This window comes from Ptychodera flava, chromosome 3 (assembly GCF_041260155.1).
Source record: "Ptychodera flava strain L36383 chromosome 3, AS_Pfla_20210202, whole genome shotgun sequence".
In the NCBI taxonomy this organism is placed as follows: domain Eukaryota; kingdom Metazoa; phylum Hemichordata; class Enteropneusta; family Ptychoderidae; genus Ptychodera; species Ptychodera flava.
Genome location: NC_091930.1, coordinates 11,830,815 through 11,857,393, shown reverse-complemented (window position 1 = coordinate 11,857,393; position 26,579 = coordinate 11,830,815). Strand labels below are relative to the sequence as shown.

At 38.4% G+C, this 26,579-nt stretch overlaps 2 protein-coding genes across 3 annotated transcripts; one reads left to right on the top strand and one right to left on the bottom strand.

Moving 5' to 3' along the window:
* Positions 1–4,712: 4,712 nt before the first annotated feature.
* Positions 4,713–9,180, bottom strand: LOC139129564 (uncharacterized). The gene is made up of 2 exons (XM_070695209.1): positions 8,079–9,180; positions 4,713–7,308 (listed from the first exon to the last, which is right to left on the bottom strand). The coding sequence occupies exons 1-2, from the start codon at positions 9,022–9,024 to the stop codon at positions 6,011–6,013; spliced, it is 2,244 nt and encodes a 747-aa protein (XP_070551310.1). The 5' UTR covers positions 9,025–9,180; the 3' UTR covers positions 4,713–6,010.
* Positions 9,181–10,698: 1,518 nt separating this feature from the next.
* On the top strand, positions 10,699–17,349 carry LOC139129565 (zonadhesin-like). Of its 2 annotated transcripts, none has more exons than XM_070695210.1 (6): positions 10,699–11,038; positions 12,341–13,361; positions 13,637–13,722; positions 13,975–14,103; positions 14,863–15,076; positions 16,091–17,349. In XM_070695210.1, the coding sequence occupies exons 2-6, from the start codon at positions 12,713–12,715 to the stop codon at positions 16,126–16,128; spliced, it is 1,116 nt and encodes a 371-aa protein (XP_070551311.1). In that variant the 5' UTR covers positions 10,699–11,038; positions 12,341–12,712; the 3' UTR covers positions 16,129–17,349. The 2 variants fall into 2 exon arrangements, with proteins under 2 accessions (XP_070551311.1, XP_070551312.1); XM_070695211.1 differs by lacking the exon at positions 16,091–17,349 and adding an exon at positions 15,486–15,576.
* The last annotated feature ends 9,230 nt before the right edge of the window (positions 17,350–26,579 follow it).

Sequence of the window (26,579 nt, the reverse complement as noted above, 5' to 3'; positions counted from 1 at the left end):
ATACTACTTAAGGATAGTATTGAACACGTACCACTCCATGTCATCGCAATGTCTGAAGTTTGGCAAGTAGTATGAAAACCATCATTGTACAGTATTCCAGGCTATCAACTAATTCTACATCAAAGACAGTCCGGTCAACTGGCGTTGGAGTATACATACACCATCAACTTTGAGATAATTGAAGATATAACTGTACAAAACTCTCTGGATCAAACTTCATACTGGCCAGGAAACCTTACTCATCGGAATAGTTTACAGAAAACCTGGGACATCGATTGATCTGTTTACTGAAGGCATTGAACAAGCCCTTCACAAAGTTAAGTCAACTAAATACCAATGTATTCTTGTTGGTGACTTCAACATAGATTACCTTGACTCACAGAATGTCCAGACATGTAATTTTATCAATACACTTGCAGCGAGTAATTTTACACAGTTGATTACTGTTCCAACACGTATTTCCGATCAATCTAGAACCTTAACAGACCATATTTATTGTAATTTCAGCAACTATTTCATAAATTCTGGCACAATTTCAGCTGATATATCCGATCACCTACCAATTTTTGCAACATTCAGCAATCTCCATTGTGCTTTCACTAGAGAGAACACAATCAAAGTCAGGAGTTATTTAAATTACAATGTAGCCTCCTTCCAAAATGATTTAGCTTGTACAAATTGGGATCCTGTGTTACTCAACAATGATGTCAACGATTCTTATCACAACTTTTCCAGTATCCTTGAAAGTGTTTGTTCCAAACATGCTCCATTTATTACCCCATCACATAAAAAGAACAACAAAGATAAGCCCTGGATCACCCAAGGTTTAAAAAAGTCCATCAGGGCAAAATATAAGCTATACCATAAACTTGTCAAAAGTGATTTCAATTTAGCAGTCAGGGCAAAATTTAACTCTTACAGGAACATTTTGACCACCCTCCTTAGGAAATCAAAGAAACTTTACTACAGTAATAAATTCAGTGAATGCCAGACAGATTCTGACAATAGTAGTACAGCCATAAATACTGTTATAGAACCATCTTCCATCATTTAGAATTTTAACGACTTCTTTTGTAACATTGGTAAAACACTAGCAGAAAACATAGAATCAGGAATTAGTCACAAGAAGTACAATTTCTCTCTCACAGCCAACAAATATTTTTCTTCACCCTGTTGTAGAGCAAGATGTTGTTAAAGAACTATTGTCACTTAACCCATCTAAATCAACTGGTCATGATAATATCCCGGTTCGCTTGCTACTTGATGGGGCTCACATTATTGCCAAACCATTGTGTCATATCATTATTGTAAAGGAGCTACCATGGAACCTGAAGGAACCCTAAGAGAACTATATTACAACCTGAGAACTGGTTTTCGACTTATACAAAAATTATATGAGGCAGCGGGCCTCATCGGGCTGAAAGTGTCCAAGAAACAAGTACAGGACTGGTTGCAAACTCAGGTAACCTATAATCTGCATAAACCAGACTCTCATACTCGTGGTGCTACGGATGGGCGGCGCGTCTTCGTATCATCGATAGACGCCCAGTTGTAGGAGGATCTTGTGGAGATGCCTTTACCGTTCACAAAAGAGAATGAAGTATTTGATACATGCCGACAGTAATCAATATACGCAGTAAATTATGAATGGGCCAGGCCTATCAAGTCAAAAACGGCCGATGATACTCTGGAGGCACTAACAGGTGTAATTAAGAAAAGTGGGGCAACCCGACAGACTTCAAAGAGATGAGTGGCGGCAATTTACTGACCAAAAAATGCAAAAATGGCTGGACGAGTTGGGCATTCACTGGTTTCACACATACAGTGATAAAAATGCCAGTGTTGTAAAATGATTCAATCATACTTTGAAGACCGTGATGTGAAATACTTCACATATAAACAGACGCATGAATGGCTCAAGGTTCTTGAGTGAGACTCAAGGTTGTTCTAGTTGTTCTTGGCATGGTGGATAATAAGCTTTTTCAAGTTCCTCCTCCCCAACATCATTTATCAAAAATCCCATGCTGCCAGCCCCCCAAAGCAATTCAAAAATCAAAAGCCTGTGGAAAATCTACTGGGCCTACTGTTTCTGTATCAACTGTTGGGTTAAGTATATTCTTGATAAGGGAAGACGTAAGTGGACCGCTATCGCCACTACCATTAATTATCAAACACAGAAGTCTGTAGTCATTACAAATTTCTAAGAAAGTCCGTTTGAACTGCTTATGTATCTTTTCCAGTTCTTTTAAGGCGGACGGAGGCTCTATTTCATATGGTCTTGCTCGACTCAGAATATTCCGCTTGCAATATTCCCAAGGCGAGTCTTTGAATATGATAATGAAACTGTGTAAATCGACAAATGCCCTTAAAAACTATTGTTTTTCTTGTGACTACATGGAAACACCTCTAATTCGAGAAAAAGTTAGGTGTTGAATTATACTTAAGTCACAAATGTGTAGTCCAATGCACCAACCCCCCTTCCGCGCTGCACATTGTAAACTAAGAGTATGTTCTATAAGCTGGTTCTGAAAATCGGCACTCTCCTCTTTCCATGATAAAAGTCGGTTCTGGAGCGAAGAGTTGTCGCCTGCGACCAAATTTACTGCATCGTAACTCTTACCACTTCCAGTTGGCCCATTATGAACATGAATGATATTCTGTGATATCTACATCACAGAAAAAAAATTAAAATAATTTTTGTAAAGATATATTATGATAAGACAATGGCAATCGTTTCTATTTCAGACGCAATAAAAAAATTGGAAAGTGTCGACAACAAAGTTCATATTAGTGATAGAGGCGGCAAGTTCAGGTTTGGAGAGTATGAAGATCCTATTATAGGCATATATGTAGACAATCTAGAGTTAGAAGTAATTCTTTCCAATCAAACCTAAATATGGTTCCAATGATCCCGCAACATGCGATGAAATGTGTGTACCTCGGCAACAGAGTCTTCAAAAGTTTACTGATTTAATAGTAACCCAGAGCTTAAGTGAAAGTTTTAATGCAAGCACTGCTAAAAGTTTCGCTGCAAGGCTATGCAGCTCACTCCGAGAATGATCTAAAACAACATTTTAACATCCTTCTAAAGTGTATCAGAAGCAAGAGAGTGATACACAGTATTATAAATTTTGGTTTAAAAGATTTCATAGAGGTGTTTTCACTGCATGCATTAAAGGGACATTATTTGTATCTTTTGACCTCATATTGTTGCAAACAAGCAGTTGATAATGTTATTCGACTTACTGAAAGATGTCTAAAAAACGGTCGACAATAGACAACTTCCATCCCGTTTGCATACACTATATAGAAAAACCTTGGGTCAGGGGTTAATGGTGGGCTACTTTTAACCTCAGAGTTGGCAAGGTGACCTGCGATCAGACCACACTGCTAACTGCTATCTGGGCCGCTGTAAGCATCCGCGTGTAAAAAATGTAACCACGCGAAGTGAAAGTTGAAAGCGCAGTATTGCAGTTTCGGGATTCCCTATTACCGATGCCGTTTGCTCAGTTACAATTTGACGGCCAGTTTTTCATGGAGATCTTGACAGCCAATCCTTCTCTTAGATACACCATTCTTTGCTGCTAGAGAGCACATTTTATAACGGCATTTCAAATGCCTACAAGCTGCAAGAAGTCGACAACAAGACCTATAGTGGCGGATTTTTTTCGTCTTGTTTGTTCCTCCATATGCATACCGGTATGTAGACTTGCCCAAAGCCTTTGGTCATAGAAATGTGAAAACAGAGTAAAATGAAGGGATAAACTTCAGTAGACAGTCACGTTATTGTCGAGGTGATCGCGAAATTGAAGCAATGTACTTGGCGACTGACACGCCTACATCATGTCAGAATGCGTGGCAGGGCTGTGCAAAATCGCTGGCAGCACCTCGGTTGCGGCGTGCAGTTTCTCCACCAAAAACAACCCATTTTTAATCCAAGCTTGCATTGAGTTTCGTTTTTGAGCACACCCAACTCGGCTGGGTACATGATTAGCCCTGCGTACAGGTCTGTGTGTTCCCGGCGTTATATGGCGTGGAGGCCGTATAACGCCGGGAACACACAGACCTGTACGCAGGGCTTAGGTACACGATGTGCTCAGCTGCCTTCAATACTTACGCAAAGCCCACTTTTTGGAGTGGGTCGGAGACACGGAGGCTGTAAGCAACGTATAGGGTCTCGGCAACTGTCATTGCGATGTACTCATTTTTGGTTCGAAATGCGATTCAACTGATACAAATAATTACACAATGCACAGAGAACAACAACATTCAAACAGATATAGATCTTGTGTGTCGAGAGGCCGGGTCGAGAGGTGACTCCACTCGCGAGCAGTACATCAATGACAGCACTCGCCCGGCGCGGTATCACGATGTCACCGATGCTACACCGTGCACTGTTCAGTCTGAGTGCGATGTTTCCAAGTTCAACAAGTGATCATGTCAGTTTGTAAAACGAACCACGTAATGGCAAGAAAATGCCCTAAAAATCTTTAAAGTTGACGAAGATTTGCCAACGATCAAATGCACAGAAAATGCATTACTCTGTACCTGTTTCACTATCACCACAGCAATCTGACATCATTTTAGTTTTACCATTGACCCAATATTGCGTCTATGGTTTTATTTGTTTCACAGTCCGTGTCATCGATACTAAAATCCAACTTACAAGCAAATGCCCTGCTTAGTTTCACTATTTGACAGTAGATTCCCTTACGGAAAGTCTAAGTCTACTGTAGACGAGAGTAGATCTACGAACCGTCTGCAGTAGACTTTATGTAGATCTACATGAGGGTTTTGTAGATGAACAGCCACAGCAGTTTGTCTACATGAAGCTTTGTCTACAGATATTGTCCACACCAGACATGCCTATGTCTACAATTTGAACTAACTTCATCTACCTTGATCTACGTTTGATCTACCATCCAATCTAAGGGAGTTTCATCTACAAAGTTCACTTAGGCCAATAAAAACTCATCTACACCTACTTCAAAAGCACAATCTTGTCTACATTGTAACTAAATCTGAAATTACATCTACAGCACTGGTGCTTGCTTATGTCTAACAATCTAATCCCTTAAATTGTATGATTAGCAAACTGCAGGCCCCATGGCAGAAGGCATCAGTAAAAAGATAACATGTTTTGGAATACATACAATACAATATGATATATAGAGACAGAAGAAATTAGTGAATTGAAAAGAAAAATTCCACAACAATAACAATAAGTAGAATTAATCAGTGAATACAAGGGCCCTTGTGTATGTGTATGGAGTATTATTTTAACTCAAGGATGCCAAAATTTACTGATGGATACAAATATTATTTTAATTAGGTAAATATTGAACAATTATGACTCCACTTAAATTCAAGGAATGCACATGCAAAATATCACAGGGATCAAAGTAGTTTTGTCATAAAAGTTGAAATTGCAAAGTTTACTAAAATCTGTAAAGATGACAATTGAACAATGGGAAAAATTCTGGAGGTATTTGCAAAGGAACCATCCATCAAGTGTAAAAAACTGCTACTGAATGGTTGTAGAGATACTCTATCTGTTCTACAGCTTACAGCATGAATCATAATGGCATTAGTCGACTAAACCTGAGGTCTAAAGGGTTTAAAAATTACACTTTGATGCCTGTAGATAGAAAGATAAGAAAATGAAGGCAAAGGAGGTTAAAATTATGGTCAATCATCTGTACATGATATCCATTAGAATGTTGGTCATTTGTAAAGAGCTGTTTAAGTTTCCTCATTACCGTATACAGTAGTATTTTCAGGGTTATTTTGATCATAGTATATTCCTATTGTAAATTGAAAGAAACATGAGACAGTACACCAATAAAGCATGCAAGGGCCTCATGGCTGATGGTGGGAAATGTAACACATCATAGTCCTAGGATGAATCCTTTCTTAAGAAGATTTATTTTTGTGGAATGCCCCACTTGTGCTTGTCAAATAAAGTCAAGGAATGAAATTTCAATACATGCCTGTGAATTCAGTGCTAATACTAATCACTTTCAATGCGGTTTGGAAAGTGACCAATGAAAACTAGGTCAGGAATGTCCTGAAAATTCATGCAAATACACTTTGCCAGTATATCCGTAACATCAACAATTATAAAGTCATTTGATGGAGGACTAACAACAGAAATATGAAAAGTTGATTTTCTAAGGTTGTGCTCACCATCTAACAAGTCAATGTCATCCCTGCCTTGTAACTTTTCTATTAGAGCAAAATTCCTGCTTTGGCAATCACAAATATATGGATCACTGCACAGACACTGTGGTTTAACTTGCATAAAATATTCAATCATTCCATATTGATATATGTCTTCTTGCTTGAAAATAACAGTGTAGGAATTTCGCTTAAACACCCTCTTATATGCCTTAGAATGATAAATTGTTGCCCCTATTCTTAAACGAACATATTTGCAGTATTGCCTTGCAATAGGAACAAAACCTAGGGATTTTGTCAAAAGAGAGAAAATTTGTTCATCAATGGTGCAAGTTACAGGTGACCCTATCCTGTAAATATCACCAACAATTGATACCTCGTTTGATCTTCGTTGAAATGGTCTTGTCATCTTTTTGTAAAAAGCTGAACTTTCAACATCCATTTCTAACTTTTGGACCATTTGAGGTAGCCTTTGAACAAGTGCTACTGCTGTTATAATCTGTAACTCAACCTTTTGTGTACCGTGTATAAGTTTTAGCAGGAATCCATTTTTGTCTTCGAAGTGGAAACAACTGTGTGTCCACAGTGGGCCCAGTACTTTAACATCATCAACAAGGTGCAAAAGTGTGTGAATGTTATGTGACATATATCGTTCCCCATACAGAATAGGAAACTCTAAACAGAAACGACGGAGCAAATAATCTGCCTGATGTAGTTGGTCGTCTGATATTGACTCAAGAGCAAGGATGAAAATTCCCTGTGATAGTAACACAAAGTGTTCATAATACATCTGAGGAAGAATTCCAAAAAGCACAGCCATTCCATAGTACATGAGAAATGAACGGATCTCTGAAGCTTTCCAGTACTTCCTATGAGTTTCTATAGAGCGAGGACATCTTGTTATCTCATTTGGAGGTTGAATTTCAAGTAAACGGGCATCAACTTCACTTATCTTGCGAGAGATGTTAAATCCCATGTCACTTGTTTCAGTGGTAAACCAGAGCGAAAACAGTGTTTTTACCACCCCTTGCAGTACACAGTGCATGTAATCAATACCACATCCAGCAACAATGTCGTAGTGTTTGAGAGTACCAAACCAACAGGGTCCTTTTACTCCATGTACTGGTCGCCCTGTGAAAATGATTTGGAAACAATTAGTAACAGAAACAAACACTGACATTTGCAATACACAATTTGTTTCATGTGACTTAACTTAAACAATGTACATTAAATAATACCCATTCCAGATCTTTTGCCTTTAGGCGGTTTGTTTTGTCAATACAGCTCATGCTGATCATGAGCTTGAATTTGCATTAAGCAGCAGTGTTTGACAAAATATTCAGCATTAAACATTCTACTTCCTGTAAGTTTTACATCAAATCACTCTTTAACAATGACAATATGCAAATGTTTTATTTTCAACAGATTCAATGGAATTTTGCATGCCTGAGGCTTATTTTGTTGCAGTGCAATATTCTGAGTCTGCACATCATGCAAGCACTGTTTCTTTAAAGTGAAGTTCACTAAGGCTGATTTTTACATATGTGCTAGCTTTTGGATCACCTATTCCACTAAAGCCATTTTTGCCATTCATAAGTTGTGCAATTTTTTTCCAAAAAAAACCCCAAAATACTTGCTGTTTAGGGTGATTTCAACCTAATGTATTGTGACTAATGGAAATAAACCCGCCAAGCTTGGCGCTTTTTCCCCCATGATTCAAAATACATGTAGTTGATGAAGCCCTAAACTGCAACTTCCATCAGTAGTATTTTTGTCCAATTTTGTAATAGATCATGTGAGTTATGACTGGCGAAAGAGGCTTTTCCAAATAAGTGACCCCAAAGTTAGCACATGTGAAAAAATTAGCCTGGGTGAACTTCCCTTTTAATAACAAAACTTACCAGAATCAAATGCTGATTTTGCATCTTCAAGAAACTGTTCATGTGTCCTCTTTGGGCCAGTAGCATCCTCCTTAATGAATGGAAAGACGTGAACGTGCCCTCCTTTTGCTGTTGTCACAGTTTTACCAGGTTGAAGACACTTGACACATCCATAAAATCCATTGAATTGAATCATATTGCAAACTAAACTCTTGGCCGGCAAGTCACATGTACCACATATCAGGATCACTTTTGACCTGAAAGACTGTCCCGTTGCTGTCTCCACTGCCACACCTTCTCTTTCAAGTTTGTCAAATGTCGAATGAAAGGGTTGCAGGTAGGTCAACATTTGTGGCTTTGAAGAACCAAACCATAATCCAGCAAACAGCATATTTTCATTTTTGGTTCTCTTGTCAAGGGGGAGTTCATTTATAGTTAGGTAAAGAGGCCACAGGGAATATGAGGATGATTTGAACACTGGAACCCCATCAGTGTTCCACATCAATGAGATATTTTCCTGATGGGACAAAATCCCATTGTTTACAAAATGACGCTGATACAAAGATCCATCATAAATGTCTGCAATATCTTTTTGATGTTTTTTCTTGCGTCTGAAACGGTGTGCAAGATCATCGTAGAAGTTACCACGACTGAATAAAGACTGCAGCTGGGCTTCAATAGGAATTTCAATAAAAAAAGATTTTGCTCCATGCTTTGATAAATCATTGTGGCATACATCATTGGGACATATCACAACAGATGGATCGTCCAATTTAAACAAACATGATGAACAGTAATGGTGGAAGACCAGTGGGTTTTGAAGTTTCTGGAAGTATTTAAAAAATACATGTATTGATTGCAAACCAGGATGCGAGGCAGCACAATGGAGGTTAATCAGCTGCAGCAGATCTGTAAGAGCTTCTCCAGACAAGTGATATTTCAGAACATAAGTGATGATCAATAACATGCTTACTCCAACACTAAGTTTTGCTGATGGAAATATTGGTTGTCTATCACTGGCATAAGTGTCCTCAGCCTCACTCTGTGTCTTGAAGTAATCAGTGAAGTCTTTCTCTGTTGGAGCGTCAGCTGTAGCCTCTTCATCATTTCCTTTATTTCATCTGCCATCTCACCAATCTCATTCAGATCATCATTACAACTACTCTGCAGTTTAAGATGTTCGATGAGCCAATCATCACCTGTGTATTCTATATTTTTGCAGAGTAATTGTTCATACTGTTTATCATTTCCAAGTACTCACATTCTTTGCCTCTTTCTTGTGTGATATGAGCATATTTTCATCAAACGACATTTCTTGGTTGGACAAGTCAGTATCAGAAGCAGCATCCATGCTTTGATCTCTTTCTAAAGACATTCTGTCATTAGTGTGTGTTGCATTAGTAACTTTTGATTCTGTGTCAACTGTATGAAAGTGACCTACTGCCTCTTGTGATGTTTCTAGAGCAGACAAAGAATTATTACAGAGATGTGATGCACCATTCCCAGCATGGCCATCTTCTATTGATGTAGTAGATTGATGATCTGCACTTGATTGCTCACGAAACTCCTCTAAAAGAAAAGAAGTGTCAAAATGCAAAGTAAAGAATATTAATCTGCAACAGAACAAACAATAGGTTGTGCTCTTATGACAGACATCAATGAGGAAAATGATTTCAGAAGTATACTGACATTCAGTACAGTAAGGCTTTCCCTTGTGAAAATATCATCAGCAATGCTTAATCATACTGTTTTTACCAACTGCATGTGTATATAGCAATGACGTTGGGATATAGCTTTGTCTTTATGGTCTCTCTTGTATGTTACTTCATGTACTCCCGAGAAATACCTTTAATCATGATTTTTCTTCTGTGTTAGGTTATGCATTCCTGCCTTAGCCCTTCAAAATTATTGTAGATTGTACAAAAACATTAACACAGGATAGCCAGTAGAACTGAACTTGTAGCAAACCCAACATTATCAGCACACGTTAGCTAAAAATCTTGTGTGAATATCTTATATAAACTCAAGTGTATTACCCAAACAAAAGAGCATTGTTTTACTTGCCAATGCCCGTCAGCCCTGCAGGTAACCTCGACCCCTCATACTTATCCTTCGGTACTATGGAGACACACGTGTATTATTGTCTCGTCAGTTCATGTCGTCAGTTTTAATCGATGTTCATAGCACTTTGAAGACGCTAGTTGGCAGATGCATATACGTATAATACACAGCAAATCGTCTCCGCGGACGCGAAGGCGCAAGGCCGTGGTCGTGGAGTACGTACTACACCGCCTGCATTTAGCGTATCAAACAGCCAAATTATCGTTTCGAAGCAAACAACAATGTTGTCATGTAAGGATAAAAATATGACGAGGTCTAAATGACTTTGGTACCGGGGTTGAGGTGGCCGTCAACAGATATTTTGCATGGTCGAGCTAGATGACCTGTGCTCCCCTATATCACATTTTTCATTGTGCATATTTTCCAGTCTGTTTAATACTGGCAATAATACTTACCTAACATGGTCCTAACAGTAATTCGTCGCCTTTTTGACATGACTGGATAGCAACGCGTAATTTGATTTAAAAAAGACGTATCGGTATAAACTGAAGTTGTAAACTTTACGTAGACGCTAGGGGACAACACGCAAACCTACTACTTCCGGGTCAAAGTGATCTGAATAAAATTGCGCGTGCGCAGTAAAGGTATTTCAGGCGCGCTTTTCAACTACCAGCAGTACTGCTTATACGCTTTGCTCTGATCGCCGCTGGGCTCGCATGTTGATCTTTCGAGTCTTTCAACAATGTCTTGGGCACTTGTGTATTTCGGAAAAGATGACAGTTATGCATCAGTCCCTGTATCATCGATAACAGCCGAAAATCCCGAGGAAAAAACAACTGTTGGTGTGAGATGGACGACGTTCAACCCTGAAACATCAGAGAACGAAAGTAACGTATACGATGCGAAGGTCATTAAAATAGGTGAGTACATCGTTTTAAAACCTTAAAAGCGTGTGTATAACTGACCTAAAACTACATCCCACAACAATCGGTTGAGAAAACATTATCGTAGACTGAAGATGGATGCATAGACCGCTGTGCCACCTCCTTGATTAGCCCATAGACAGCAGCGCGCAGCGCCCCTTAGCCGTATCTGTTTATCGAAAGGATTTCGCGCGGTTTTTGCTGAAAATTACATTACACAAACCGTCAATATCTTATCGTACACTAAAAAAACTTTGTTGCTCTAACAAAAAAATGTCAAATTCATCCGTCACCCAAATATTGCGCTTATCTGCTATAAACTCAAATTTTGAACACTGCACAGACCAGAGACTTTGAACATGCAGGGGACCATACTCGTGTAATATGTGTGATCTCATCACAGTGGAATTTGGGCAGATCGTCTATGTATAGCCGACACGAACTGTCTGATACCGGTTATCAAATACTGTGAAAAATAGTAAAGAATGAGCTACAAAATCACTATCAGTTTTAAGTTGCAGGTAGAATAAGTCTGTGACTTTGTATAAAATACCATAAAAATTGTAGAAAGTGAGCAACCAGCTTAGTCGAGGAGACCTTCAGACTTGTACACTATGCATATCATTAGCATCTCATTGTCGGCTACATAGACTGGAATTTGGACTAGTGACAGACTGATATGTCAAACACAACGCTGGTACTGTCAACATGCATGACGAATTAGGGAAGTGTACCATGGTGCATCATCAAATTATGACAGATATTTACTTATCAACGTCTTCCTAATAATGACAGTTTGATCTCTAATCAGGAGGTAAAGTGACTTCAACAGTATACCAAAAGCAGTCACCCACTAGTTCTTCATAGATCATGGCGATCGAATCAACCATCGTATGTTTATTATCTCTAATGTGGATTAGTGTTTGCTTTATTTGCCTATGTAGCATCAGGCATTACCTTTGTAATTCACTTTTGCAGTCATGCCGATGATGGTACAACATATTTCTTTTGGTAATCTGTTCACCACTTACACTTTTTGAGTATTGTTCATACAAATTCAAAACATTTACAAAAAATTAAATTACATTGTTTTTGTTCACAAGCCTTATGTATGTTTCAAACTTCGTGTTACATTTTCATTATTTCAAAGAAATGTTTCGTCTTTTCAGCTTTGTACAAATAGCAAGTCCATTGTATAAGTAAAGCATAAATGAAATGCAATTACATGTATAATCAGACAGAAATCGACCAAATGGTTGCTGATATTGATATATAATAAAGTCTTTGTTTTCCTTTAAGGTGCTGAAAGAGAAGTAAAGAGAAAAGAATTGGAGTTTGTGGCGAAATTAAAAGAAGCACGGGAAAAAGAAAAGCTGCAAAGACCCAGGGAAAGGAAGGCAACAGAGAAGAGGAGAGCAATGGAAACGTGCGAAGTTACCCAGTTATCTCCAAAGAAAAAATCAAAAACTATCAATAAAAAAGATAAAACAGTATCAAAAAAAGGAATGAAACATAAAGCAAGCACAGATGGTAAGCAAGCTGAACAAAAAACAAGCAGTGGCAAGCAGCAGAAACAAGATGTTGATAAGAACTCTCCAAGTAAAGTTGCCAAAGGAAAGAAGCCAGGATTATCAAAAGAAAAGAAACTGCAAATAGAAAAGGCTAAGAATAATGCTATCAGAGAAACTACTGCTCAGTACTTTGCCGAACACTTCAACAGATCTTCTACAGCAAGTACCGGGGACACTTCACCTACTGAGTACAGCCCAAAACAAATGTGTGAAGCATTCTTGCGACACAACATCAGTGTCCCCAATGTGCCCTTCACCACATACAAAATTATCATCTTCTGCCATGCCATGCACATACGGAGCATATGCAACGCCAGTGTCAAAAGTGGAGATAAATAGCCAGTTTCAATCACAATCAGGACCAAGACCTACCGCACAAAAGCAAGAATCTTTTCTGGACTTACTAAATGACAGTGATAGTGATGTCACCATGCATGACTTGGATACCAATACAACAACTGGAGGGGTCATTGCAGCAGCAATGCAGCCACTTTATCATGATGATGATGAGAGTGAAGTGTACACTCAACAACCAGCTGAGATACCCAAACAAGTCTACACTCAACTACCAGCTGAGATACCCAAACAAGTCTACACTCAACTACCAGCTGAGATACCCAAACAAGTCTACACTCAACCAGCTAAGATATCCAAACAAGTCTACACTCAACAACCAGCTGAGATATCCAAACAAGTCTACACTCAACAACCAGCTGAGATATCCAAACAAGACTACGTAATGATACCAAGTGAGATTAATCACATTTTTATGCATGTTTCACCATCTTATGAAACTTTTAAAACAAATTCTGCATTTAAAAATATTTTGTGCATTTTTTTATTTCCTGAATTATTTCCAGATGTGCTTATTCTATCAGATCACTTAAATACCTTCAGAGTTTGGTATACACAGGGAAGATAACTTGAAAAGGACATGTTTGACAATTTTAGAACAGTGAAACCCATGCTCACTGAATGCGTATTGCTCATAGTTTTTACCCGCATATGCACTCTCTCCTTACAGAGCCTCCTCCTGAAGTATGTAACTATTTGAAAGAGGTTTTCCAAATATTGACAGAAGCAAAGCCAACAACAGCAGAACATATCAAAGTAAGTAAACATGATTTGAAAGCAAAAGAAAATTTGTATTTACATCACAGGTAAATACAAATGCTGTACTACTGGCAGGTATATATGCATCATAAAGGAAATACCCTTTGGATTTTTCAATTAATGGATGCTATGTTTGCTACAGGGAAAAACAACTTTTATGAAGTTTACATGAAGGAGATTAACTATAGGCAACCAAAGTAATATTGACACAAATGCAGAAATATGAACTTCTCCTTTTATATATCTCAGGTCGAGCCATATGAGAAGGGTGTTGTTGGTGGTCAGCCACATCTTTCTAAAAGTCCTACTGCTGGTGTTACCTCTACTTCTCCCGTCCTTGGTTGTGACCCTAATATGCAGACAACAGGTTCACTTGAGGTAAGCAATGAAAAACTATACATTTACAATATTTGCACATGTAGATCATAAAGAATTTTTAATAATGTCATGGTGATAATTTATACAGTATTGTTAGAGGTACACGTATGTAAATAAGATATATGATAATCATTTTGAAAAAACATTGAAGTGACAAAGTCAGTTATTTTTCATGAATTTTGTTTGATGTGAGATACTACTTATAATGTTTGAGATGTAAGATACTAAATGAATGGGTGAGAATGGTCATGACCATTAATTCATTTTCATGATGATTTCATGTTTTGTTGCTAAAACCAGGTTGAATATATGCACTCTCACCCATTCATTTAGTATCTTACAACATCTCAAACAATGCATTCTCACCCATTCATTTAGTATCTTACAACATCTCAAACAATATAAGTAGTATCTCACATCAAACAAAGTTCATGAGAAATGGCCAGCTTGTCCTTTAATTAGCGTTCATCAGGCATCTTCCCTAAACTAAACTTTCAGTCTTTTGAGTGTGATGGAGTACAGGTAATCACTGTAGTTAAACATGCAATGCTGAATAAAATCATCATCCATGATAGTAACATTTAATTGTTTATAACGAGAAACTACTAAGGTGATCATTTTTCTAAGCACAAATCTATCATGTAATGACAAAAAAGTGGTTATACAGACTGCCAGTAACCAGTTACAATTGTTTTACAAATATTTAGCTTTCACTGAGATAAGAGTGTTCAACACAAAGTCCTTTTTTTTTGCTTGAAGGAGTTCACGGAACTTGTCCCAAAAAGTGGTGTCATGATACCCATACCCACCATCTCCACAATATTAGCAGAGGCAAGACAAGAACCTAAGAAATTATTTCTAAAGTTAGTGGACCATTTCTTCCCTGCGGAAGTGAGAGCAGTATCCACAGCTTCATCGAGGTCAACCAACGGGAAAATGCCATTGGATCAAAATATTGTACAGGCAATAAAAAGTGAGTACACCAATCATCATTATTAACAATAACTTGTTTAGCCTCATGTGCCAATGCAGATTGGCATTTTAAGGATGGTCTGATGTAAAATAGGATGTGTTTGAGATTGTGTAACTTGAAAAAGTCTCAACTGAGTTTACTTGCTACCAAGTTGACCTGGTTGTTTTGCATTGTAGCTACCAAAGAGATAGGACTAATGAAAACAGTGTAGTTATTTACTACTTTGCATATAACTTTTTACTTTTTTACATGTAACAAGTACAAATGTAGGTTCACCTAGTGGAAAACTATCTTTCCCTTTAATGGTTGAATTTTTGTTTTGTGATCAAAAGTAACTTTGCAAATTTTGGCTATGTTTCCAGGTAGCGTGTCAAATTTTGTGCAGTTAAAGTTTTCTCTTATATTTCAGGCTACACCATGACAGTTGCAAAAAAATAACAACATTGCATTGGATCCATCCTCATTAAACAGGCAATTGACACAAAAATGCCACACGGCCATTAGGGAATGAAAAGGAAATGTACTGGAAATAATAGCAAATAAGTGTCAGTATTCAACAGGTTTCTGTCTTGATGAATGCTTTGAGTTGGTAAAGCATGACAGCATGTCGGTTAATTCCTGTAAGAAAAGCATAGCCATGTCATAATGTGCATGTCAATTCAACTCATGGTCAATTGTTAATTTGTCTTTTTGCAAGAACGTTTTAAATGTATTTCAAAGAAATGCATGGCCTGTCACTTAAAGTTTTCTGCCTGCACTTAGCATTAATATAAAGAAATATTGTTTTCAAAGTTCCTCAACTGTGATCTTGACTGTACACAAAAACTTAAGTTTCTCAACCAGTTCTGTGTAAGTTTTAAACTTGATATGACAATTTCCAGTATTATAATACTCATCAGATATTGGCTGAAGTAATTATTAATGAGTTGTCAGTTTAATGGAAGTTCCATGCGCAAAGTGCTTTTATGTCCCTTTTATGTTGAACTTACAGACTTTTTCTTTGTTGCTTTGTAGGTAATAATATGCAAAAGATGACCAGCTGTCTGTTATAGAACAATCCTTTCCATCAAGGGAATCAACAGTAAGATCGTGGTATATTTTTTCTATTGAACTGTCAGGGATCTCATGACATTATTCACATGTAACAGACATGTTATGCTTACATGTATTTTCAAGCTTAATCCACTAGTACAGAAATTTGCTAGAAGTGGACACTTTCTCACTTTATTGCGAGAAGTAAATGAGAATACATACTTTCTTGCAATCAAGCTGCAAGAACTGTGCTTTCTCATCTGCATCTGTGAGAAATTGAATTCTTGCAATCAATCAGCGAGAACTAGTTTTCTCGCTCTGCATCTGCAAGAAATTTTGAAATTTTTGTGAAATGCTTATACACAAGAATACAATTTCTTGCAGATGCAGAGCAAGAAAACAAATTTCTCGCTGATTGATTGCGAGAATTCAGTTTCTCGCAGATGCTGAGCGAGAAAACGCAGTTCTCGCCAGCTGATTGAAAATTCTCACTCATTTATTGCGAGAAAGTATGTATTCTCGCTTACTTCTTGCAAAAGAGCAAGAAAGTGTCCATTTCTCACAAATTTCTGTACTAGTGATCTTGTTAGATTTGCTTTTAAGTGTAGATTTGTTATACACTCTTTATTTTTCCTATTTTGCGTATGTTCTGTACCTTTTTGTTAATTGTTAGTTGCTTTAAGTGATCATATTCAATATGTTTTCATTTGTCGTAATCAAGCATATTATCTCTTAAAATTTCAAAATTTGGTGTGAACTTTTTCCAAACAAGTTAAAAAAAGATTCACCTAAGCTATTGTTAAAAAAATGTAAGTCAATGAAATATCCATGTGATCATTTACATAACTTTCCAAATGCACTAGGAACAGCCATAATGAAACTTATTTGCATCTCAGGAATTTTTTCTAGTTTATTTTTTACAAATATCAAGAGTACATCTGTTACTGCTTCTCTTCAGATAAGGTAACATACTTCTACCTCACTCTCTACTTAATTAATGGATGCTGATATCACACTCTGATGCAGTGTAATCCTTTTGTGTATGCCCCAACTATGATGACAGTGAAATATAACATTTCAAATTTGAATCAAAATTCATTATCAGTTCATGTAGCTTCTTAAAAGGCTTGTAGTTCTAGCTTTTGATGATTTTTCCATTGTTTTTGTCTTTCATGTTGATTTCAGTTTGCTATACTTGAAAAAGCATATCCTCACTTAGCGTTTAACCTCAAGATGTCAACTGAGGCTGTTCATGACTAGCCTGATAAACTCTACATGTATCTCAGATCAAATTTCTGATTCACAAAAAGAACTGCAGTTTGTAAGTAAAGATGCCGTGTTGACAAGCTATCTTTGGGCGTTTCTACATGCTTTGCTGAGTAAAACAAGAACCTTCTTGACTTTAAAAGAAATTTGAAATCATCTAAGTTTGGGGCCGTAGATAATTAAATTACATGCATGGTAAATGCAATTTCTGTGTTTCAGGGGATAGGGGGTAGGAGTTAATCTTTAGTTGTGTTGTTAAATCTTTTGTTGAGTGTAATTAAACATAATCAGTTTTTAACTTTTTTGTCAGAATCTTTTTTTCCAGTATGAGGTTGTCTGCTGTATGTACCTGGAACGACATTGGAATTAAGTCTTCGCTATTATGTCGGTATAGTATATATGCTGTGATGTGAGAGTTTCATCTACCGTTGATCGATCACTTTACTTGAACTGAGTGATCTGCAACAGATCTACTGCATATCTACTGTAGATCTACACGTTGTCTCATCTAATTTTGTGCATACTAATGAGCTGGTAGATGAAGCGGTAGATCTACTGTTTCGTCTAATTTTTGTCTACATCATGGTCTACATTATGTCTACATCTAATCTACCAGCTGACCTATGACCTAATTAGTATGCACAAAAGTAGATGAAGAAGTAGATCTACAGGCCAATTAAAATAAAGTCTAATGTAGATCTACTGCGGACTAGATGTAGATCACAAATTTCCGTAAGGGTGTGCAGGGTATGCATTTGACGTGCACGTGTGCTTCTCGATATCCATTGTGCTGAAGTTGGTGTGTAGGTCACAGGCCGTTCACGTTCCAGCTGTACTTTGATGGTTGACGTATGCGTAGTAATATTGGTCATGTGCTTGGGTTCAATAATGGCGGTTGGTTCAAATCGCGCGGACGCCCTTACCAACATTGAACCTTGCCGTAAACAGCAAGAAGGTGGTTTTACATATCCTTGAAGCCGTCCATAGTCACAATTTAGGTCTCCTATTGATTTGACCAGGGATTTCAGTCATCGAAAAAAATGAAAAAAAAAGTCAAAAGATACAAATAATGTCCCTTTAATATAGCTCAAGAAATCGACTGTGGCTTTAAAACAGTATGCCAATTGCCAGCCAGCGAAAATCCTGCAATTGTACCTCGTAATATTAGAAAAGGTAGCAAGATAGAATTGTTGGTATTTAAACCATGCTTATTTAAGAAAAATGTATGATTAGTCTTTCTTTCACCATAGAGAGACTCTTTTGTGTTGAACCTTACAAACCAGAAATTAAAGACGAGGACGAGGAAGAAGAAGGAGTCGACTTAGAAAGATTAGGCGATATTTATAAACAAATAAGTGCTGAAATGATATAATAGTTGATATTGATAACCTATCATAAGAATATTTTCTTTTAAAAAATATTTTAGGATGGTATATAAAAAGATTATGATGGATGAAAATATTGTTGTTAGGCGTCGCTTACGACGAGCATTCGGTAGTACTGTTGTAGAAAAATTTTTTTCCAAAGTCAAGCGAGTTGAGGACATAGCGAGGATCAACATCGAAGGCATGGCTAGGGAAAGAAAGATGTAGTCTGTTTATACAGAAATGGAAGTTAAATTGGTAGATCCGAAAGACTAACAAAGTATACCCCAAATTCGTACAGTGCCTGTTAAATTAAAAGATACATACACAAAAAAATGTAGTAGGATCGGATATTAAACAACAATTAACACTGAGGCAATGGGTTCCCACTAGGCCGATCATCACTTTTCCATGTTTGTCAGTCAAAGCTGTCAGTTTGAGCAGTTATGGTCTGAACTACCCTGAGCTGACATGTGATGTTACTGTGTTGATGTATTCGAGGTTCATACAGCCTAGGGAGCCGTATGTAAATGTCGAATACTATTTTCATAATAAAAAAAATATTTTTATTACGCATTTGAGAGATGACAGACAAGGGAAATCGACTGTCAGCTACTCAGATGCATTTTTCATCGCACACTGACTCGCTCTCTGCCAAAAGAGGAACTACTCTGGCTGTGACCTTGTCTAGCAATCACCGATGCAATCATCGTTGTAATTCAAACGCAAACGTGTTAGACTCAATCATTCACTTCACTCAATCATACACAAAATTACATAGTACTCACCAATAGTTTGCGAATGAATGTTTTTTTTATTTCCATGTCAACTGTGTAATAAAGGGTTGTAATACCGTCTAATGTTCAGTCCATGCATAGTCAAGTTCTGAGGACCTCTGCAAAGGGTGTCTGTAAATGTAGTAACTAGCCATAACGACCAGTAACGACCAGAAACGAGCAGTAACGAGCAATAACGACCAGAACTAGACAGAACGAGCCAATAACGAGACATAACGAGCAAAAAAAATATGATCTATCCATAAATTAATCTACAAGCGCAGTTCCCGCCAATCCTGGAACTCCGCCCTCTACGGCATGTTTGGATATGATGTAGCCCGTTACGAGTAACGAGCTGCAGCATAGCAATTACGGCCAATAACGACAAGAAACAAGCAGTAACGAGCAATAATGAACAATAAGGGGCCAGAACAAGATAGATCGAGCAAGAAGGAGCAGTAAAGCGCCAAAAAATATGATGTTTTCCTCTAATGGTTTACTCATGATAAGGGACAGAAAAGAAATTATAAGGTGAGAGGGCTGATGTTTTTCATCATGACGCTGAGGATAAAAATAGTGAATAGTGAACTTTAAATGTGTTTCCATGAAAAACAGTGATGCACATCAATTTACGTGCTCAAAAACAAGCAGAGAACCTTCAAAGAATACTTTTATCCTTTAAAAATAATCACATCGTGTTACGTTTTAATTCGAATAATAAGAGATCACATGCCACCATAATAGAGACCGCATGTCACAATAATAATTCTGTCAACTGCCTGCACTGCATTTGGCTATTCAAAATTGAAAGGGACAATGGTGGTAACATTCACCGTCATCTATAGTTTGGCGTGTAATTTTACAGAGAATACAATAAATGTCAAGAAACTTATTACAGCCTAATACTAAGTATTTAACATAATAAACATATAAGTGCATGGATATAGCAAGTTTTGTAAGAGAAAAATTGTTTATAGTTTATCCCTGGATTACCATGTGAAGTGGAGTTATAGTTTTTGACTGAAATTCACATATCAAATTTTAAATCTCACATCTTCACTTTTAAACACCACATTCTAATTGACAAACGTTTACAAATGCCAAGATATAGTCAGTATTGTATCGCAAAAAGAGTTCATGCTTTTCTTATAGATTTGCCATATAGTAATTCAACAGTTTGAGTAAAATTAGAAAAAAATCAAATTTCATGCACACACGTGCACTTCTTACCTTCCAATTTCAATAAAGTACATATATCAGTTATCAAACATATATAAATGTAGGGATGTCGCTTGTTTTGATGTTAAATTTATCAACAGTTTGCCCAACAGACTCCCGTGTATTGTGATTTTATTTTTAAAATGGGGCCCTCCCTTATAATTTCTCTCCAGTCTCTCACCATAATCACCGTCAAGGGTCAGAGTTCAGGAAAGCTTGGTTTCATGAATGCAAAACGGATACAATGCATGCTTAAGTATATAAGCCCACCGGGAAGTGACTGTTCTATCTTTTTATATCAACAATACATAAATAAAAATGAATTTTTCTTGTTATTCGAAAACTGTTTATCGGGTTTCACTCATACGCCAGGTGTTTACTGAGCACTGCTGCAGATATAGCTGTGAAAATGCAGCGGTACTTGAGGCGTATATCAAACGTACTCGGGTCAAGGGTCATCGCCATAGTTCCTTGCAATGACCCTTGACCCGAGCGTTCGATATACGTCACAAGTTCCGCTGCAATATCACAGATATGCTGCAGAGGTTCTGAGATTGTACAGAGCATGTCAAAGAGGGCGGGATTTCAAGGACAGGTGGCAACTACGCTTGTATTTCAATTAATGGGCAGATCATTTTTATTTTGCTCTTTATTGCTCGTTATTGGCTCGTTCTTTCTATTTCTAGCTCATTATTGCTTACTCTATGAGCACTGTTACAGAGGTTTTTGGTAATACCAAATATCATAGAGGCGTGATTTCATATTTTTTTGGCTCGTTATGGCTCGTTATTTGTTCGTTCTGTCTAGTTCTGGGTCGTTATTGCTCGTTACTGCTCGTTTCTGGTCGTTACTGGTCGTTATGGCTAGTTACTACATTTACAGACACCCCCTCTGCAAATGGCATTCACCCATTGTGCTCTCGCCAGCACGCTTGTCTGTACAGTGGATGTAACAGAGGTAACTGGCAAGTGAGGCAACAGTCTATTGTCTCATGAACACGATTGGGATGAGTTCCATGGCCTACTATCCGCCCTGCACGTTGACACATCACGCAACTACATCTTCCATCCGGATTACGACCCATTCGATGGCCAACTCTTTTGACATTGGTAGGAATGAGACATGGTGCCATCAGACTAGTTGCTCTTGGGGGACGTTGCCCTGATGAGAAATTACCGATCAGCTGTTTTGCTACTTGGGCGCAAAACATGAGCTGACCTCTGTATCTCGATCCACTTTGACCGTTTCCATGGACTGATGCCATGTTCATGAGTGCCTTGTTTAGCTCCTTTTAAAACACAGCTCTGTGCCACCGTGGCGATGATTGACCCGGCGTGTAGTAAGCCAGCTGTTGATCTGTCAAGTCAACACCTCTGAAGTACTGATTGTACATTACAGCAATGTTTGGGCATATTACTTCAATTCGTTCAAAAGCACCGGTTCTTTTATCTTTACATCGGCGCCTCACAAGTGCTTGATTCGGTCTTCGTGCAGAGACTGCCGTGCTCATAAATTTCACCTGTTTGTGTCTCTCCAGGCACATACTGTCATTGCGCCGTCTTTAAAAAACCAAGAAACTACCACGTGGCCATTGTCAGCATCAGGCGGTAAGACTTGTGGATCAAAGTTTGCGGCATTTTTATTTCATCGGGTAAACCTAATATGTACATCCTGCAGGTTCCTGTGGCAGCAATATAATGCACGTAGAGATGGTAAACAATGGGGCAGAAGTGTAATATGAGTCCATAATGACATGATGTGCTAACTCATAGTAAGGTCGAATCAGCCGGGATACAACTTGCCCAGGTCTTTTCCCCTGAAAACTCAGGGGTCGTCTGCTGCATCGGGATCAAGTGGGTGATGACAGTTATCAGCGACAGTTTGATGGACATCGTTGTTGAAAGCGTAACCCGATGCGGACTCACAGAGAGTGTTAACTCTCATTCCATATTTGTGCGGTTTTCCTGGATTGTAGAGAACATTCTTTGTGCGGCCCCGGTAGGAGATGACTCCTTCGTTGATTGCCAGTTCTCACATCGGGCTTCGGTGCATTCTGCTGTTTACATTCACTCGATCATTGACATTCGTAGTTCAAACATTCTATCCCGTTTCTCACTTATTTTTGGGCTGTATACATGGCTGTGTTACGAGCACAGTACGGCTGTGTGCTGTAGTATAAATATCGCATCAGTAGCTTGAAGAGATCACAGGAAAAGTCTCTTGATGAAATTATGACCGAATCAAACATGGTCTGCTAATACAGCTGGATTTCAGGCTTCCAGCAAATTCCGAATAGCACCATCACTCCAATGAATGCTCTCATTCAATAACTGTCGTCGGTGTCCAGGCCGATCTTTGATGTTCCCTCGCATTTGCCCTTCTCCTCTTTCTAGCATAATGATTAGTGCATCTGGTAATGAATCTTATCAGATTCTCGTCGAATATTTACAAAGTCATTCGACTTCTGAAGCATCGTCTGGCAGTGGGTTCATAAGCCCCGCTCTGGACCAATGAACTCCGGTAAAAGATCAAAATTACCAGTTCGTAGGTCTGTGAATGGTCTGTTCACCACCGGCAATACTCGTTTCAGAGTATTCCTATCTACGCTCTATTTCTTGTTGCATCGTGCTTTCTCACTGCCTTTTATATACAAGCGAGAGATAGTGATGAGCTTTACAAACCCATGGTTGATCAGCGGCAACAGATGTGCCGTCTAAAATTTCTAATTTTTGCATACAGTGTAAACACTTTGAAGTCACACGAAGGGATGCATGTTTCCCAGGCAGAGAAACAGTAAACACCGCCGATGACAAATAACATTCACTCGCACTTCGTATTTCATATGTATTTTATGATTCTATCCAGATAATAAATTCATAAAATGCATTTTTTCTTTCATATGTAAATAACGAACACCCCAGTTTGCTACACATTGAGGCATTTTCTCACTTTGCCCAATATTTCATGGATTGTTCTCGAGAGAACAGGTCATCTTGTTATTGATATAAAGCGGATGTTCGGCTGAGCAAGGTGCGTGCAAACCTTAGTAGAAAGGAAGCCGTCGCCGCAGTGTTAATACAATGCTACGACCATATGCTTGAAACAATTGAAAATGTTGAGGTTCTGGTCTGGTTCTCGAGGAGATACTTAATTTTAAAGTAATTCTAGTAGAAGTTCTACTGGGGGCCGGCTGCTCACGAGAGGCACCTTCCAACTGCCTCAATGGTTAAAAAATAAGCATTGTGTGAGCGATCTTATTCTACCTCGCGGTAGCGAGATCTGCTTCCAGTATGCAGTCGTGGCAAGTATAAAGTTAGCCACGGAAGAGTTTCGCAAAAAGAAAAGTGGTCAGACTAGAAGGAACTGGAAGACGTACGCTCCATTTATGGCCGATTACTGCTGGGATGGAATACCTTTTCCAACACCCACCAATGAGACTGTATTCAAGCGCTTCGAGCAGCAAAATCCAGAGGTGAAACTACAAGTATTTTCATATTTATGAAAGTGATCCGGACCCATCCAGCATAACTGTTTAGTATAGTGGAGCCCCTATCGGAACAGAAGGAGCACATATAGCCAATATCTTACCAAAAGTAGGCGAGGAAGACGGCCACTATGTACCAATAACTTCATTAGAACGTCTTCGTAGTTCTCAAAATAATCGAAAGAATAGGCACATACGGTAGTGTACTTGTATGCGTTGTAAGCGAGGTTATGAGTCAACAGAAGAGTTAATTGGAAGTACATCAGGTGTACTGTGGGACAGGCACCACTCAGCCAGTTTTTCCTCAGGAAGTGTGACAATTGGAAGGGCATCGGAAAAAGGTAGTTTGCCCCTGTGTCATTTATGCAGAAACTGAGGCAATCATTGAGAAGAACACCCACTGCACATTCCAATTTGCATTTCGTATGTTATTATTGAACGATGGCCACCCCTGGTAGGCAGCCAGCCAAAAAATAACTATAAAAGAACAATCACAGCCATCTCCTGTGTTACAGAATTTCTAAGGGATATGAAGAAAAGGGCTGAGATTTAATCGAGATCATACTATAGGAAAGTCGTGTCGATGAAAGATCCTGCCATATACGGGAATACAGACTGTATTGTATGTGGCACTCGTGCCACACACCGAATGGCGAAGGTTGAAACTACTTTTTATTGTGAAGGGTGCCGCCAATCGAAAACCATTCCTATCTACTGTCACAACCTCAAGGTATATGATAATTCATTTATTTTGGATAAGTTATATGAAATAGATACAGACGGTGGCCAGAGCCCAAAATCATAGCTAAGACGGGCAATTGAGGAATTATGTGTCTTATGAAAACATTTATCTATAGTGCCTCAATTGTTGTTGATATAGAGTGGCCGAGTAAGAAGAGGAAGACAATGAAAAGTTTATTTTTAATAAAGTTAATGGACAGTGCCAAACTAATGTCTGGATCGCTCGTGAAGTTTGCAAAGACTGTGCCAGAAGATGGATGGATAGTACCACTTTCCTACCTAGAGATTCAGCGGGTGAAAGGTTTCTTTCATATGAATATTTAGATTCGCCCGAGCGATTGGAAGAGGAGGAGCTCCCACCGAGGTACCAATTTCATAGCGAACTGACGGAAGAGGGATTTTGGAATCCGATCAAGAACACTCATTGCAAGTATGGGACGAAGTTGAGTGTCAGACGATTGAAGATTATATGGAATTCTATTGTGAGACGGATGTCTTCCTTCTTGCAAATATATTCGAAAATTTCCACAACACATGTTTAGACATATTAAGCTGGGCCCGGCACACTATATGTAGGCAACCGGCCTGACATGGGATACTATGTATGTTTACATGGGTAATAAGTTTAAGCTCGTTCAGGATGCTGAGCAGATGTCTTTCATTCAGAGTGGAATATGAGGTGGTATCAGTCAGTATAATATCCATTACTTACAGACAAAGCATCCTGCTGACGCGGATGGGAACTGGAATCCGGAGAAACCACTGTCCGAAATAAAATATCTTGATGCCAACAATCTTTATGGATGGCAATGAGCAAACCAATGGCAGTGGGCGGATTTCATCGGATGACGAGGGAAGAATGGTTCGCTCGAACGGCTGACTTAGATTGTAACAGATTCCCACCCTGTTTATAGAAGTAGACCTAGAATATCAGGTCGAATTATAAGAAGAACATTACGATCTATCTCTCACGCCAAATCACTGTGAAATTCCACGCCAGGGTACTCGGCTGATGACGAGTCTAATGGACAGACAGCAGTACGTCTTACATTACAGGTTACTTGAATTCTATCTTCAAAAGGGGATGCAGCTGAAAAAAAATTATCGGGCACTCGCCTTTGAAGAGAAGTGTCTTAGGAATTATATCGACTTTAATACACAAAAGAGGACAAATGCGAGAAATGACTTCAAAAAAAAGTTCTATAAGCTGATAAATAATGCAGTGTTCGGCAAGACAATAGAAGATGTTCGAAAGTACAGAGACTTTAAAAATTTGTGGCGGGTCATGACAGTACCGATAGTGATCGTAAAAAAGCTTCACAAGTATAATCCAAAGATGAAACATATAACTCTCATAACTAGTGAAGAGGATAATGATTCTGCGACAGTGCCTTCTGGAACTGAAAACAGATGAACATCGATGTGTAAAGCAAGTTTTCATTGGAGCGACAGTGCTTGAACTTTCTAAGCTGCATTTGTATGAAACACATAATGATTACTTTCGGGAGCGATTCGCTGGAATACGATTCGCCTACATAGATACTGATAGTTTCATATACAGTGGGCTTCTCCCCTCCCCCGACATAACTTCAATGACATAGTTCGGGAAGATGTGGAACAGA